The sequence below is a fragment of the Manis javanica genome, chromosome 13 (assembly GCF_040802235.1).
Source record: "Manis javanica isolate MJ-LG chromosome 13, MJ_LKY, whole genome shotgun sequence".
NCBI lineage: Eukaryota > Metazoa > Chordata > Mammalia > Pholidota > Manidae > Manis > Manis javanica.
Window position 1 is genome coordinate 10,086,335 of NC_133168.1, and position 16,901 is coordinate 10,103,235.

The 16,901-nt window shown below is 35.2% G+C and overlaps 1 protein-coding gene across 3 annotated transcripts in view; it reads left to right on the top strand.

Annotated features, from left to right (window-relative positions):
- Positions 1 to 16,901, top strand: part of MMS22L (MMS22 like, DNA repair protein) — a 116,920-nt gene that overhangs the window by 33,233 nt on the left and 66,786 nt on the right. For all 3 annotated transcript variants that reach the window (XM_073220936.1, XM_073220934.1, XM_073220935.1), the window contains exons 12-14: positions 627 to 746; positions 2,692 to 2,918; positions 4,797 to 5,300. In XM_073220936.1, coding sequence (XP_073077037.1) covers positions 627 to 746; positions 2,692 to 2,918; positions 4,797 to 5,300 — 851 coding nt within the window. The remainder of the gene's footprint in view (positions 1 to 626; positions 747 to 2,691; positions 2,919 to 4,796; positions 5,301 to 16,901) is intronic.

Sequence of the window (16,901 nt, forward strand, 5' to 3'; positions counted from 1 at the left end):
TAGTACCAGGTATAGAGTTAGCTTTAAATACATAATTCTTGAATTACTGGAACTCAACAGTGGTGTGTCACTTTTTAACAAACATGCATGGTTATTTCATCATAGAAAATGGGATTAAATTAAAGCATCTATGTTTTTCCTGCTTCTCTTTCCTGCTGCCACTTCCTAAAAGGTTAAAATATATACTCTGCCAATCCTCTGGTTTCTGAAAAGACAACTCTTAGATTACTATAAAGAATTTGACCTTGACTTAAGTATGACCACGTCCTGTGGATTTATGTAAATCTTGATTGTTAGATCATTTTTCCTACTCCTTTCTGGCTGGAGGTTCTTTTTCAGTCTCTGGGTTACCTATATCATTCAGTTATGAAACTATTGTAATTTTTAAGTAATTGAGTTAGAAGTCAAATTGAGTTATGTAATTTCCATTATTTCTTTAAAGCAAAATTTTAAAAGTAGACCTTACGCTGATTTAAACCTTATAGTCTGAAGTTGAAGATGGGTATGATTTGGTGGAAATCTAGTTACATTCTTTTTAGAAGCAGCCTATTACATGAAATACCAAATGATAATATTCATGTTTCCAGAGCCCATTTACTTCCTCACAATTTCAGTTTGCTTTTTAGGATTGTGTACCAGAAGAGCAATTACGAATGTATCTTCACTGTTGTTTGACACTTTGTGATTTCTGGGAGCCAAACATTACAATTGTCACCATTCTATGGGAATACTATAGTAAGAATTTGGTGAGTAAATAGAACATGAACTTGTTCCTGGAATTTGAAGAATTTGTACATGATACCTGAGGAATGTTTTTATGGTTTAATTATGAATAGTTACAGGTTTTTCTAAAAATGTCAACTTTTCAAAGTTAGAGTAGCTCAAGAATAGTTTTCAGTTTCGCAAACATCGTCCATAGACCATTAGCGTAAGGGAAGTGAACATTCAATGCGCCCTTTCTCTTAATGGGAGTGAACAAAGTAGCCAGAATCGTACAAGAAAGATACTATTTTAAATCCTCATTTATAAATGTTTTCTAACAATTATTTATTGTTTGCAACACATTGAAAAGTTAAAGCTCTCCGGGATAAGACATAATCTTCGCATTTGAGTAGCATATAGGCTAGTGGGCAGATACACATATATTGCTGGAAAAAAGTTCTAATACTTTGTAACACCAGAGAATGGAGTATCTGACCCAGTGTATGAAGTTGTCAAAGACTTCCGGAGGTCATAATTTTTAAAGTTGGCCAGGGCAATGAATGGAATTTTCCAAGTACAGAAGAAAAAGAGCATCCAGGCCAAAGGAACAGTCTGGACGGTTGTATGAAGACCTGAAAGAGCATCTAGTCCTGCAAGTCAAGTAGGTCTGAGATAACTAGGGAGAGAGACAGGAGATAAGAAAAGCAGAGAATGTCATTTGGGGCTAGATTATGAAGGGTGAGAGATAATGTGCTGTTGGATCATGACATTTCAGGACATGTTGGAAAGCAAGGATTTGACATGTTACATCTATTTTTGAGAAAGTTTTTCAGAAAGTGATACGAATGAATTAGGTACTGATGAGTTAATCCAGTATAGTCATATGAACAAATAATACAGTGAGTGAAAACTAAAACAGGGATGATCGATTTGGAAAGGGGAGGATAAATTCAGAAGATAAAAGTTCTAAATGTAAATTTAAAGGATTTAGTTACCTAGTTGGATGTGGAGAGACTATTTGGAATGTTTGGGTTTCTGAGTAAATAATAGTGAACCCCTGAGTTAAGATGGAAAATGGAAACGGAAGATTTACATGTAAATTAATAGTTCAATTTTATACCTAACAGAGTTGAGAAAAATACCTTTCTGTGAAGCGTAATGTCAGTCTGATTGCAGAAATGACCGGTTCTAGTTCAGAGGTAGAATGTGTACAAGTTGGGGGTAGAGTATCCTGTTATCCTGAAAGTATAAATGTTACCAGAGGAAGCTAGAGTCGTGTCTGAAGGACCCAAGAGCCAGCTTGACAGAGTTCCCATTTCCCACACTGGGTGAATTTGAGCATAAGAAAGAATAATGACTGCTGTGGATTAAAATGTGTCACACATGTTTAAATCCTTGAGTTTATGTTGCTTTTAGAAAAGTTACTCTGAAAAAAAAAATCCTCCTCTTACAACTATAAATAAAGGAAAATACAGATTATTTTAAAATAACCAAATTTCTGATGAACAGATTCAGAAGGAATGATAAAATCAGAGAATCACCATTGTATGCCTCTGATAAAATAAGACATCTGGGCAGTAATTATCCTTGGCTGCCGAAACTTAAGTGAAAGGCAGTGAGGACCATTGATTGGATAGATCAGGTTGGCTGTGTGATCATTCTTAACACAAAAAGATGACAGTCAGAACTTTCCTACCTTTTTACTGATTTTAGTAGGAAATGCTGACCACTATCAACGAATGATTCTTATCAAAAAACTCAACCTGAATCTGATCAGTCCTCTAGATATAGCTACCAATTTACAGAAAAGATAGGGGATAAAAGAATACATTAAAATGACACTTGGGAAATATAACAGCTACATCCAGAATGTAGGAAATTCTACACAATAAATGACCTGATATAAAAATAAGTGGTATAGCAAAAATGTTGGGAAATTTGATAAAATGTAATACTTAATACGTATTTTCTGTCTCTTTTTGCTTTTAGAATAGTTCATTCAGTATTTCTTGGCTGCCTTTAAAAGGTCTTGGAAATGTCATTAAGTCACCGTTGTCTATGCTAGAAATGGTGAAGACCTGCTGTTGTGATAAACAAGATCATGACCTTTATAAATCCAGCAGTAGCTACACCATTTTCCTTTGCATTTTGGCAAAAGTTGTTAAGAAAGCAATGAAGAACAATGGTCCTCATCCTTGGAAACAAGTCAAAGGAAGGTGCCTGCCTTATCTTTCTTTGTCATGAATGTTCACTGATATCTTTGGAAAAGTGTTAGTGTTTGTATTTTTTCAGTTAATTTGTGCTTCTAAGTCTTTATGATTTATACATTTAAAATATAATCCTTGATGTAGAATAATGAAGTGCAGAGCTTTTTGATTCTGCCAGTTTGTTACAGTAATGAACAAACTTAATATCCATAACTTGTAGAGATTTTAGTTTCTTACCAGTCCTTAAGATTGAAATTCATGTATTAAATGCAGGGATATTAGAGAACTGTTGTTTTTCATGCCCAAATTAATTGTAATGTTATTATACAATTAATTGCATATATTTTATTAACAATTATAGAAATAAAAGACATCCCCAAATCGTACACTGGCAGGTAATAGATTCAACCTACAAAGTTTCATATTCTTTGATCCTGCAGTCCCACAAACCCTCCGTCTTTGAATGAAAACTAACCAGAGCATAATAAAACCACATAACTCAGTGTCTGCATTTAGGAAGTATGCCAGTTTTCATTTCTAGAGTGGTAAAATAAACTTCTGGTCACATTCATATTTTTGGTCCCACAATCTTTTTTTTTTTGAGTTTTGCTTGTTAAATGCATATGAGTTTTAATTGTCTTCCTTTATTCTACCTCCTTTCCCTTTTAGACCCTTTTTAAAAGCCCTCTTTGTGCACAACATTACCATCTATCATTTGCTCAGCTTATGTGGTGGGAGCTTTTAGAACCGAATAGCTCTTATTCTAAGTAGGGAACTTCTCAAGAACCAGTGAAATTCCTGTTTGTTCCCACAGTGAGTAATTCTTTCAAGAGGATGATGATACCGTTTGGATATTTTATTTAGAATACACTCGTCTTTAATAGTTACTTTGTTAAGTCTTCAATCATTACGTGGCTCAAACAGAAATTTTTTGTTTCGTTTGCCAGCTTGTTTTTGAATCTTAAATCATTTTATGGAAGACATAATACTCAGAACTTTATTGCTAAAATAAATCATTGGAGTTTGTTCAATAATAAGTCTATTTATTAGGAAATACCTATATACCAAGCACTATAGTGGGCATGATGGGGGATATAAAGATAATTAAAAAGATCTTTACTTTCAGGACCTCATCAGCTCTATTATTTACCAGTAAACATTTAACCTCTGTGGACATAAATCATTTCTATCTTGAATAAGCCAGTTATTGGAGTTATAAAATATAATGATCTGTAAGATTCAAGATGAATGGTTTTCAGTTTTAATCCCTTAACTGGTGAAAGAAAAATACATGTATTATTAAGTAGTATAGACAAGAGATTTTTTAATGGCTAGTCTTGGATATTTGAACACTTAACAATTTTTCTTTGTGAATAGGTAAAAAATAATTTTTCCAGCACTTTGAATTATCTTAGGGATAAACATAGTAAGAGCCAAGTCTTTGTGAGAGGGGGTGGGGGTAGCAGGAGAAAAGGTTTAAGGAAAGTTGTTACGTAAAATTGCCCCATTCAGATTTCTGTGAAGCACATTAAATTATACTTAAAAGATTATACATTCTTATTTAGTTGTCAAGAAAACTTTATATAATGGGGGGGACTAACATAAAAGGAAAAGCCATGTGCCATACGAAAATGTTTCTGCTGTACTTCGGGGAAAGCCACTGACCCCTCTGATTCACTTAGATGACTGCTGCGTCATTGAGAAACGTGGCGGTAGTGCTTTTCTCTGAGGATGCTTCTAAGTGGAAAGAGACATGGCAGCATCATAATGAAGAATTAGCACCAAGTTTTAAAGTAATGGCACTGTCATGTGTATTGAGTGAAATGTTATTTTAAAATAGGGATTTTTATGAATGAAATAATTTATTAAAGGGACTCTGTTTTACAGAATATATTCTAAATTCCACCGAAAAAGAATGGAAGAACTAACTGAAGTTGGTCTGCAGAACTTTTTCAGCCTTTTTCTGCTGTTAGCAGCTGTTGCAGAGGTGGAAGACGTGGCAAGTCATGTTTTAGGCCTCCTGAATTTCCTCACGCCTTCCCTTGCAACATCTTCTCTCACTTGGAAAGCTCAGGTGGCTTTCCTCCTGATGTATACCCAGAAAAATCTGGACATTGGTGTTTTGGCTGAGAAATTTTCAGGTGCTTTCCTGGAGAAAGCAAAGGAGTTCTTGGTGTCTAAAAATGATGATACAGGGCAAAGACAGTCTCTGTGGACGCTTCTGTCCATCTATATTGATGGTGTTCAAGAAATGTTTGAGACCAGCCACTGCTCGCATCCTCCCCATGAAAAGCTGCTTAATGATGGCTTCAGTGTGCTGCTTCGGGCCTGTCAGGGATCCGAGCTCAGGATAGTGTTGAGCTTTCTGCAGGCTGTTCTGGCCAGAATCAGGTATGTTTTCTAATAATCTGCTAATGTATCGATTTGTTTTTATATCATCATCTATGCTGATTCTGTATTAAAAGTTTTTCTTTTGACATACTCATGAAATCCAAATGAAGAAAGAGGAGTTGTTTTTACTGATACATTGGCGTAAAATCAGTAGTTTCTAAGCTATTCTTTCAGAGAGTAGTTCTTCAAAAGAAAGCCTGTGTGCAAACACGTAAAACTAAAACTAAGCCTGTAGCAACTGAGGTTCAGTCCCAGAGCTGGGACTTCACACCTCCCCTTCCCTCCCTGCCTCTCCCATGAGTATTACTATCCGGAGGTATGTTCCAGGTATTCTGTGCAACCATGAGCTCAAATCTGAAGTGGCTTTTAGTGCAACATGGGCAGTTTTGTGCCCATGAGATTTTGGCCACACAGTACTATCAAAAAAACTAATAATAAGTGTCTTTAAATATTTTGTTGCAGAGTTGTAGCCTCAACTACCTGAAATACTTCTAGCTAAGACTTACTCTGAGATTAATATAGGATTGTTCTGTTGATAGCACCAATGCTTATACATAACTATTTTCAGATCCACTTAAATTATGCAAATGTCCGGATAAACAAAATAATGGTAAGAGCAGTGGTTATGACATTTATTGCCTTTAAAATGCCTTTTTCATATAACAGTTTTAGCTTTGAAGTATATGTTCTTAAGAAGTTAGATACTGCCACTCAGTGTAGTTATTGTCATTGAAAAGTTGTGTAAAAGTTATGTATAGAAATACGGTTTTAATGTCTGAAGTTAACAAAGAAACTGCTTCCCTTTTCCTAATACCATATTTCAAAAGTAGCATCTGTTTTTCAGAGGTACTAAGCTTGGCAGTATCTCCAAGTTGTGGAAATCTATTCATTACTAATTTTATTTATTACTAATTTACTTAATTTGCTTTGTGATGGGCTTTATGTTCATACTGGTTAATCTACAGGTTTTCATGTCTCATTAGAATTTATGTAGTATTTATATTCATCTGCTCTCTTCAGTTTAAATTCTAAGTGTTTAGTCAGAGTTTTTGGTCAGATGATCATCCCCTTATCCCCTAATAAAAGCTGAAAATCTGTAAGTTCTCAGGTTTTTGGATGGATAGCTAGATGGATAAGTGAATAAATAACCAACTTCATTAGAAGCAGCTTTTACTATTTCTGGGTCTTCTCCAATTGTTTGTTTTCAGTCTAGTGTTCATTAGCGGATGTTATACTTCCCCAAGTGCCAAATAAATTCATTTTGTTTGTTCACTTTTAAAAAGCGGTGAGTAGTATTTCCCCGTGCTTCCCAGGCCGAAGTAGACATTCCCGTATTGTTGGTACCGCTTTCGGTTTGTTCATTCACGTTTGTCTGGATACACAAAACAAGGAAGAGAAGGCAGCCGGTCGGAACCTCCCTGGGCTCCAAAAGATTCACGGCAGAGGCGCAGAGCATGAAGCGGGGGGCGCGGACATCTGGGGAGGGCGCGCCATGGAAGCCGAGTAGCGGGATCCATGCGCGGTATTTTTCTGCCTTTTATCGTTGAAAACGGATGAGTTCCTTTTAATTGTGACAGTTGTGTTTCTTTTTACACAGATTTGTTTTTACTTTTGACAAGAATTTATATCCCACAAACTCTGTTGATTTCTTAGAAATTTTGGGGAATCATTATTTTTATTAAGATCTTTTTTAGTTGCTAATACAATCTGTCATGGTCAAAGATCTCTCCCCGCGTAGTTCAGTGGTTCTCCAGGGTGAGGTCGCCCCCAAGGGAACACATGGCAGTGCTTGGAGAAGCGTTTGTTCATCTCAGCTACGGGGAGTGCTGCTCACACCCAGGGGGTGGAGGCCAGACCCCAGGGCCCAGGAGGGTCTTCGCAGCAAAGAACTACCCGGTCCAGCCTCAGCCGTGCGTGCTAAGTCCTACTCCACAGAACGGAAACGCTCTCTTACAGAACCTTCCAGACCTTTTCCATTTGTAACCTTAAAACACAAAATGTATGATCTTCATTTTGCAACTTCCCTTTTTCACTGTCTGTGTTTAGTATATGGAGACCTAATTCTTCTTCAGGGCTGCTGTAGATGTTTTGGTTACTTCTTACTGAGTCATTAGTTGGAAAAAAATGAATTACATGTGGGGAGACAAATTACATTTTATTTATAGTAATTTATATTTGAACTATTATTAACACCATTTCGACCATCTGAGCTTCACTTATTGTACTTAAAAGCAAATTTTTGCTCTTTAAGTTCAATTTAGTTAAAGTATTTTAACATTAGGCCAAAGCTGTTTCAGAAGTGTTTGGAAAAATATTGCTGGCAAGTACCTTGTAAACTATAATGCATCTCTGTTAATCCATGGGGGTCATTATTCAGATGCACAGAGGTGGGAATCGAGGCATATTCAAGACTGTTGGTTATAAAGCTGACACTAAATTTACACTTACGTTAGGAGTTTGAGCTGAAATGGGTATGAGTTTGTAGTTTGCTCTCATCTGGAGAAAGGGGTAAGGAGTGTGTTGTTGATCTTTAGAACTGATCTATTTATAAAGTACCTTAATGTTTACATTGATAACATTTAATTCCTTGCACAGATGTTTATTTTGGTTTTGTTTTATACTCTTCAACTGTGATTGAAAACAATTTCTGTAAGTGAATATCTAATCAAGTATGACTTTTGTTGCCAAATCATAAAACCATTTTAAAGCAAATATAAGGCCTGTGTGAATAAGAATAGTTTAGTAATGTGCAGGTCTTCATTAATGCTGTCATTGTTTAGCACTTCCGTCTTTTAAATTTCTGAGGCTTGCATTGTAATTTGCACATATTTCCTCAATGAAACTGATTGCAGTAAATAATGAGAGGAATTACGGTTTGATATGTGGTTTTATTCCATCTGTCTTTGTACTTCCAAGGCAGAGTAATATCAGGAGAGACTTGAAAAAGTTGGGGATCTTTTGGGCAAGGGCGTCAGTAATCATTCAGCATTGTTTACCTTAAAAAGAGAGAAAGAGAGAAAGGCAGGAAGGAAGGAAAGGGAAGAAGGGAGGGAGAGAGAGGGGGGAGAAACATGGAAAAGTCCTAAAGCTAATTGAATCATAGGTATATATGTGTTCCAAATTTCTTAACCTAAAATCTCGAGCTTAATTTAAGGTGTTTCATAGGAGTCTTTCAGGTATGCTATAATATTATTACTATTAATATTACTGGAAAGATCAAAAACATTTTGGATAGTTGTTAAAAATTCAAGTATAGGCTTTTTTTTTTTTCTTTTAAGTTAGGAACAGAGCTAAATTCTGGTGAATTTTCGTTTAGCTAGGGAAGATGGGTTACATAGATTGATGATATTTATTCCTGGTTGCTTCCCTGACAAGGGAAAGAATGAAATACTTTACCTTATCAATCTCTTCTGTTTTCAAATTCAGGTGGGAATAAGGTACCAGTCCTTGCATAAATGTGTGTGCAGGATGTGTGAATGTGTGTGTTGAACTAGGTAATAGTTTTATAACTGTATGACAGAGAAATTACAGGTAGGAAGGGACCAGGATCACTGATTAAAGGGAGTAGCAGCTCCCTCTAGGCTGTTAAGAAATAATAACTTCATATGCCACTTTCTGCTAACTGGAGCTGATGGCTCACCAGAGCATTCTTTATTGCTGATTAAGTAGCATTATGAAAATACTGACTTGGTTATGTTAACTAAATGCCTCCGTGTTTAAAACTTCGAATGTCAAATCGTTTTAACAGTCATCTTTAACATTTCACATTACCTTTCTGGAATCACATTTCTAGTTCTCACTTGCTGTTATTTGAGGTTAATATAAAAATGGCAGCTTTCATTTGTGGAGTTAGGTATAGCCACAAGCTTTTCTTTAATTATATCCATTCATGCTGCTATAGTTAAGGGTCTGTCAGCATTTCCATTATAAACCTCCATTTTCAGGGTTTTATAACACAGCTATGGAAATTAGCTCTGGGCAAAAACTTGACATACAATGCCTCATGAGATTCTCCCTCCTCCCATCCCCCTTTTTCATTTTTACTGAAGTAAGGGTGAGTGGTTTCAAAATGCCTTTTGGCATCTGCAAATACCATTTAGAGTTTAAAAGAAAAATAAATTTTCTGGCTTTGTACCTGTTTGTTCTACCACTTAAGGGAGGTTGTGGACTTAGGAATATAAGCCAAATGGATATTGATCAACTGACATCCTATTTTGTATTAAACAAAAGCCAAATTTCAAACAGGTCTAAATGCAGTCTAAAACTTCCCTGAAGTGTTAAATATTGAGACTTAAGAATTAGTTCAAAGGGATGATTACCTTTTTTGATACTCTCTGTGCTCAAGTACAACTCCTCTTTTGACTCTTTTTCCTGGCTTCAGAAAACATTTTGAAATATATATATTTTTAAATCCCTTTCCTTCTTTTCCAATGAGCCTAGAAGGTCATCTGTTACATGTCTGCTTTGACATTTGGGGTGTGTGTGTGTGTGTGTGTGCACGCGTGCACGCATGTATGTGTGTGGAACTGTATCATTCCCCTCAGTATTTTACGTGCTCCCTAGTTCTAGTTATTTTCATCTTTGTTGGTCTGGTATCATTTATTCTAAACATTTTTTTTCTTTAAATCTTTCCTTCAGTGAGAGAACTGGGGGCTCTCTAGGCAGGAAGAATGTGGTATAAGGAGGTATTCTTAGGAGGGTGTGCTGTATGCCAAATAATGTACAAGACTTTTCAGGAAAAATAGGGCACTCTTGACAGCACGCAAGCCTTTTCCTCCATTTGTTACTGGTTGTTCTGTTAGTACAAATGAGTTGTAGCTCTTAATTAGTGAAAAATAGTAGTAAAATAAATTTGAGGCATAATATGATTTCTAAAATAACCGAATCATGAGTTATTTACTTGCGTAGTTTGATTAGCATAACCCAGATTGCCCAAAATATTGTTTGTGTATATATATATATATATATATATATATGATTTGATGCAGATTTTCATTTGCTGTGTTGCAAATTTTGGTGCATTATTCCAATAATTTGGGTGAGGGAGTACCTGAGTATGCTCCAAGAATGTGTATTCCCAGGTTTTTTTTGAAAAATCAAAGACGTTACTCAATAAGAGGGAGCCATTTACCAGTTTTGGTTGCTTCAGAAGAAGCATAAGCATCTCTAATGGAAGATGGTATAAATCTTAGTATTTGGGCAGTATATAAAATGTAAAGATTTCTTTTCATCATTAAGTATTTCATATTATCTTTCATCTGTTATTTTACACATACACTATGAATTAGTATTTTGACCTTGTTTAGTTTTTACCAGGCTTGAATTTGACAGAGCATATTTATTATAGCCCCTCTATATTACATATTTCATAAATTCATGCAATAACGTAAACTGCTTACCTTATTAGCTTAGAAAGCGCTGTGTACTTTTTTGTATTTCGCTGAATAATATTATCTACTTAACTTTTCATGTATAGGAATTAAAATTTGGGTGATTTTTTTATTTAGTTTCCAACTAGATCTTTGCTATAGAGATGCTCCACTTACTAACTGTGCAATCTTGGGAACTTCCTTCACCTTTTCTGAGCTTCAGCTGCATTTTTGTAAAATAAGAACCATCATGTAGGATTCCTGTGAACATCTGCTTAGATCTCTGCTGTCCATACACAATAGCTACCTGTGACAATTTAAGTTTCTGGTATCATTGAAAAATAAAACTTGTTTCTACTCTAGCTGAAATTGTATGAACTATTTTAATTTTTTAATTTTGTCAATGCAGTAGTTATCTCCAAACTGTTCTTCCAGTGAAATAAGGAAACAGCTGAACTGTGTGGGCCTTTGAGCTTATACCTTGATTTGAGAGTTTCAAGAACCTCTCAAAGGCTGGTTTCACAGGAGCACTTTGAATCTAAAAGAAGAGATCATCTGTATTTGTGTTGGGTTGAAAGCAAGTTTTGAAATAATGGACTGGAGGAAATAATAAAATAATTTAAGACAGTTCCCCAGAATGGATGATGCCTTATTGAAAGGGCATATTGAGTGAGTCCAGCACAATGTCAGAAAATTAACTCATAGCAAAGCACATCTGTGTGAAATTGAGAAGGCCAGGTACAAAGAAAAGCTACCGAAGCTGCCGTGGACTTCTTAGCCTTTGCCTCTTCTTCTAGTCTGACATATTTTTTATATTCGTTGTGCCCCTAGTCTTCTAATCTCTAATTACAGTCTAGGTCAGATCTCATATTTAACCCCAATTCCCAATAATCATAAAATTAAAGAAAAGAGATCAGTTGATCTCTATATTAGATTTTTTTTCATGATTACTCCTACTGTCAAAAAGTAGATGAATGGAGCTTTATGACTCCTTTTCTGATTCATAGTTCTCAAAATTTGAATTTCAGAAAAATCTGTTTTGTTTTTTTCTGGGATGAAACAGTAAACCCACCTCTCATAAATTGGAAAAGAAAAGGAGGGACCGTAAGGGTGGAGAAAGAATACTGTGGAACAAATTGGGATGAAGAACACTGGAATAAAAGGACAAGGGCAAAAGAAATGTACTCTATAAAGGAAACATTCCATTCTTTTCAAAGTGAATCAGCTCAGTTGTTTAGGGAATAGACGTGCCATGATTATTTTCTGTACCAAGCACTGGAATTTTTCTTTTTTAGCAAATGGTAATAAATCAAAAGGTTGGGGTGAGGTGAACACTCCTTTCTGCAATCTTATTTATGTCACTGTGGTTCCCTGTGTGAACCCCATGGTTCACAATAGGTATTTAGACCACCCAGATCCGTAGAAACTTTAGATGAAATTCCGCAATGAGGTTGTAAAAGGCATTGCTACTGTGCTCTTTCATGGCACCACACAGTGCTGGGTTTCTTAAACCAAAGACATGTTGTCATAATAAATACATTGAAGACTGGTAAATCCCATGTGTGACAAGTTTTGCTAAAGTTAACTCTTGTCTAACTATGGAATGGGTAAACGTTCCTGAAATTATGATTTTGGTAAGTGTAAAAAAACTCGTTAAGATAAACTACTGTTGTGGCTTTTGGTTCTAGAAGGGAAATACTCAGAGAAAGCAACTGAGGAAGCAAATAACCTGTAAACATTTACGTCCAATAAGAAGAGTACAGTAAGCTACTAGATGCATTTTTTAATGGTGTGATGTGTCAGTGAGGGAAGGAAACCAATCTTTTAATTATCCCACTTACTATTTTTAGATTAATAAGACTTCAGAAGGCACTATAAATTGTAGAAAAAGTAGATTCATTATAGTTTTAAAATATTCCTAGCTATCCTCACCATCTTGTAATTATCCTTAAGTTATTTTTTTAAGATGTGTTTCTTAGAAAACATCAGAGTACACTTTTGTTTTATGATATGAATTTATTTTGCCACCATATGGCCTATAAGGAATAATTCCTTACCTTTCCCTACCTGCCTGTGGAGAAAGGGTAAGTAATTGCTCTGGTTTTTTTTTTAACAAAATTGAGAACAAATATAAGAAGTGAAACTACCATTTGCAACTCTTAATTTCAATTGTTTCTTTTTTACTTACAAGATATATATTTTTCTCTCTTTAGGTTATCTCTTGTCAGATTTAAGGCTTATTTAAAATGAAAAGAAAGCTGGAGCAATTTTCTTTATTCCATTTCAGTCTCCTAAGGCCTATTTCCCCCTGGTGAGCTCATAGCAACAGGGGGGTTTAAGGGAATTCAGCTTTCTGCAAATTAATGTCTCACATCATGAAAATTCAGGACTTTTTTTTTTTTTTAATCTTGAAAAGTAATACAGTGAGTGCGAGTATTATTTCTTGCCAGCGGGTGGAAGATGAATGATTTTGTCACAGTTTTACTGCTTGATGAGCGGTGTCCTGAGGGTCAGGCTTAAGTCTGTGTCACTATGCTGCTCATTACTCTTGAGCTAAATAAGGGCTGATTGGATCTAAATTGCCTAGCACATGGGCCACAGATGAGCTCAGTGAGCAGGGGATGACCTGCTATTCAGTCTGGGAGTAACCCCGGTGTGCAAATGCAGCATCAGAACACCGTGGGAGAATGAGAGGCTACCGGCTGCTGCCAGCAAAAGAAATCGAAATGTAAAAACTCTTTGATGCTGTGATGTTAGAATTTGAAATGTAGGAAGTGACAGGTTGATGGTCCTTATCAGCTTTGGCTGGATTAGAGAACACTGTCATCTTGCTTATATAATGACAGAAGAATGAAGCCGGAAGCTAAGTACTGTGCAGAGCAGAGCTGCTGCAACTGCCACAGCCAGTCGTTGCTGCCTCCTACTGGCAGTTTTCCTGGAAACCAGTGAAAAATACTGAAGAAAAGAGCCTCTTCTGTAGATTTCCAGGAGTTTGGGACTCTTTGGTGGTGACAAGCTGCCAGTGGTAGGATGCAGAGAAAGGTAGTTTGGGGCATAATTAATAGTCAATTACTTTAAGAACATCATTATTGGGAAATCGGTTGTTGCAGAATTTTCTAGTTAACCAGGAGTTAATCCATTTATGAGGTGACACCACCTACAGCAAGAAACCCCAGCACACTCTTCCTAGAATAGTGTTCTTTTGGGGGCCTCAGTTGGCTTGGTTGATCTCTCAATTATCTATTTTTATCAATAACAGCACTTTACTAACAACTAATCTTCAAAATCTAACAACAGACTACCAACCACAGTGTTAGCACAGTTTGAATGGTACCTGATAATACAAAGTGAAAAATGCCCCTGATTATGTAGCTTATACTGCATAAATCTCCTTCTTAGGGAAGGAGGTGGGATGGAAGGATAAGGTTTCTCCTGTTAAGTCAGGTGATTTAAAAAATCAAAACAATCAAAACCCTATAAGATCTCTATTGTTCCATTTTATTCCTGCAGTTGTAAATACTTCTTTAAATCAATATTAGGCTATTAGATGTTTGCAATTTAAAGTTTAGAAATGTAGACAGGTTTGTAAAAAAGTTACTTGCCTTACCATGCTGAGAGAACTGCTGAAATTTTGTTATCCTTCCACACTTTTCCCATTCATATATATTTTTTAAATCAAAAATGGGGTTAAACTGTTTTATGGTCTACTTTTTTTCACTTAATGGATCATTATTTGCTGTCCATATCAGTGACATCTACAACATTATTTTTGGTGGCTTCGTAATATTCCATTGTGTGGATATACTGTAGTTTGCTTGATGAGTTTTTACTGGTGAAAACTTATATACTGTTCTAAATTTTTCACCGTTAGATACAAAGCTGTGATGAATGTTTTTGTGTATCTTGGCAGGGTTCTTGGGTACTGTTGTACAGACCGTGCACTGCACAACTCCACAACTGCCATTCACATTCTAAATGAGGCTTTGATCTTCACAGATATGTCTGATTATATGCGGAAAGGTATTTTTTAAATGATTTGGTTTAAAATACAGAATCTTACAGTTCCTTTAAAAAATTGAGAGACATCCTTTATATTTAAGGGTTATACATAGACACACATATTCACAATTACATACATTCTAGAGAAGCAGATTGTTAACTATTAAAAAACCTTAGACTAGAAAAATCTAATTTTTTTCCCTTTAGAGCAAAACTAGCTCTGTGTGTTGAAAACATAGAAATAGCTTTTAGAGTTTGAAGTGATATGATAGGTGAAAGGATTAAATTAAATTAACTTTCATCTCTCAGAATTTAAAAAGTATTTGTCAGTACAGGTTCCCTACTATTTCCTTTAAGCCCTTTTTTTCTTACTATTAATATCAAATACAAAGTTTCCAATATAAATTCTCAAGTACTTGAAAGCTCTAGAGAGTTTTTAATGCCTCTCTTTTTTATTTTTATATTATCAAAATTCATGTATCCTGTAAAGAATGTAAATAATACAGAATTGTGTGCTGCAGGAGAGAAAAGCCATTCCCCTCCTAAGCCTCCTTCTTTCAAAAGCTACCAACCACTCTTAACCCCTTGGAGAAGATTCTTTTAAACTGCCGTAGCTTCTCCTTCATCCACACTGCTTCATTTATTACCTCTTTTATTTCAAGTGAGAAAAGTGGGCAATTTCTACAACTTCAGTTTTTGATGACAGGGATATCAGAGACATCTGTCCCACATATTCACACACGAATACATTGTATAAGGCTGCACTGTATCTCGTTCTATAATAAATAGATAATAAATCTTAATTTATTTAACCCTAGTGAGCATTTAGGAACTAAACATGATTGTAAGTTGGAACTGGCTCTTGTACCAATCTGAGTTTCCAAGATCCTGTTGAAATTTGCATTGCTCAGTTTATTTAACTCAGATATTAGCTGTAGTTCAATTTTTGTGAGCTATTAAAATATACTCAGCATTAGAACAGCAGAGCACATATCTACTTCAGTCACTTTATATGTGTAAATCACATATAGAATAATACTTTGCTTATAATAAGAAATACCATATTTTTCAAAAGATTGCAAACATGAATTTTAATCCTGACGGCCACTTTCACTGTAATCTTCAAGTCATGTAGTTTCTTTGAACCTCAATTTTTCTAATCTGTAAGATGTGTGTTATCAACATTTTAAATAGCTGGTTTGAAGAATAAAAAAAATAATATGTGTTCAGGTGTTTAGCAGAGTACCTAATAAGGTGCTTTTATTATCATTACTGCTTGTCCATTGGTTTCAGAGATGTGCAAGAACGTAAACTACAAGTAAATTTAAGATACAAAGTTTCCCACTAACTTAATATTTTTAGAGCTATACTCTGCATCAGTTCAGTGGTGTTCCATGAAAAGTATACTGTTTATACATGAAGTTAAAATATAAATAACTTAACTTTCCTAGTCATGTCTTCCCCCAAACACACTTTTTTTTTTCATATGACTTAGGGAATTCTGGCTTTATGAATTTTGTCCCTGTACATAAAACAAAAATGCCTGTATTTTTTAGTCAGTGCATCTGTTGAGGGCCCAGCCAGTACCTGCTATGGTAGACTTGGTACTGGTGTTGGAGAAAATAGAGATGCATAAAGTAAGATGCATAAAATCAGATCACTGCTCTCAAGTGTCCCACAGTGTATAAACAAATAAGTACACTGTGATTGATAGACAAATGTTGAAGAGAGTCTTCTTAAAACTCTGTATCACTTAAAGAATTTTCTCTGAAGCTGCCCTGTATGAAATACAGTATGTAATTATATGGCAGTTAGTCAGTCATGCTGTGTCACATAGCTGATTGGTAAAAATATTAGAAGGGAAATATTGTAAGTCTTTAGCAGCTTATGCTTATGTAGATAGCAGTTCAAAAGGTTTAAAAGATATTTTTGACATCTTTAACACATTCTCGTAATAATAAAAAAATAACTTGGCCACTTGTAAATGGGTAAGGTCTTTAGTGAATTGGTAATTGCAGCCTATTTCATTAATATATTTTTCCACATTTTTTTTTCTTCTGACATCTGTTAGTTTTTCATCCATATTCCTTTTTTTCCCCCACTTTAAAAATATTCTGAGCAATATAAAACTCTTGTTCTTTTGAGGGCAGTGAACTTTGATAATTTAACATAACATAACAAAATAGGATCCAAAATCAATATATAGTATTACATTGTGCATTTTTTGTAATTA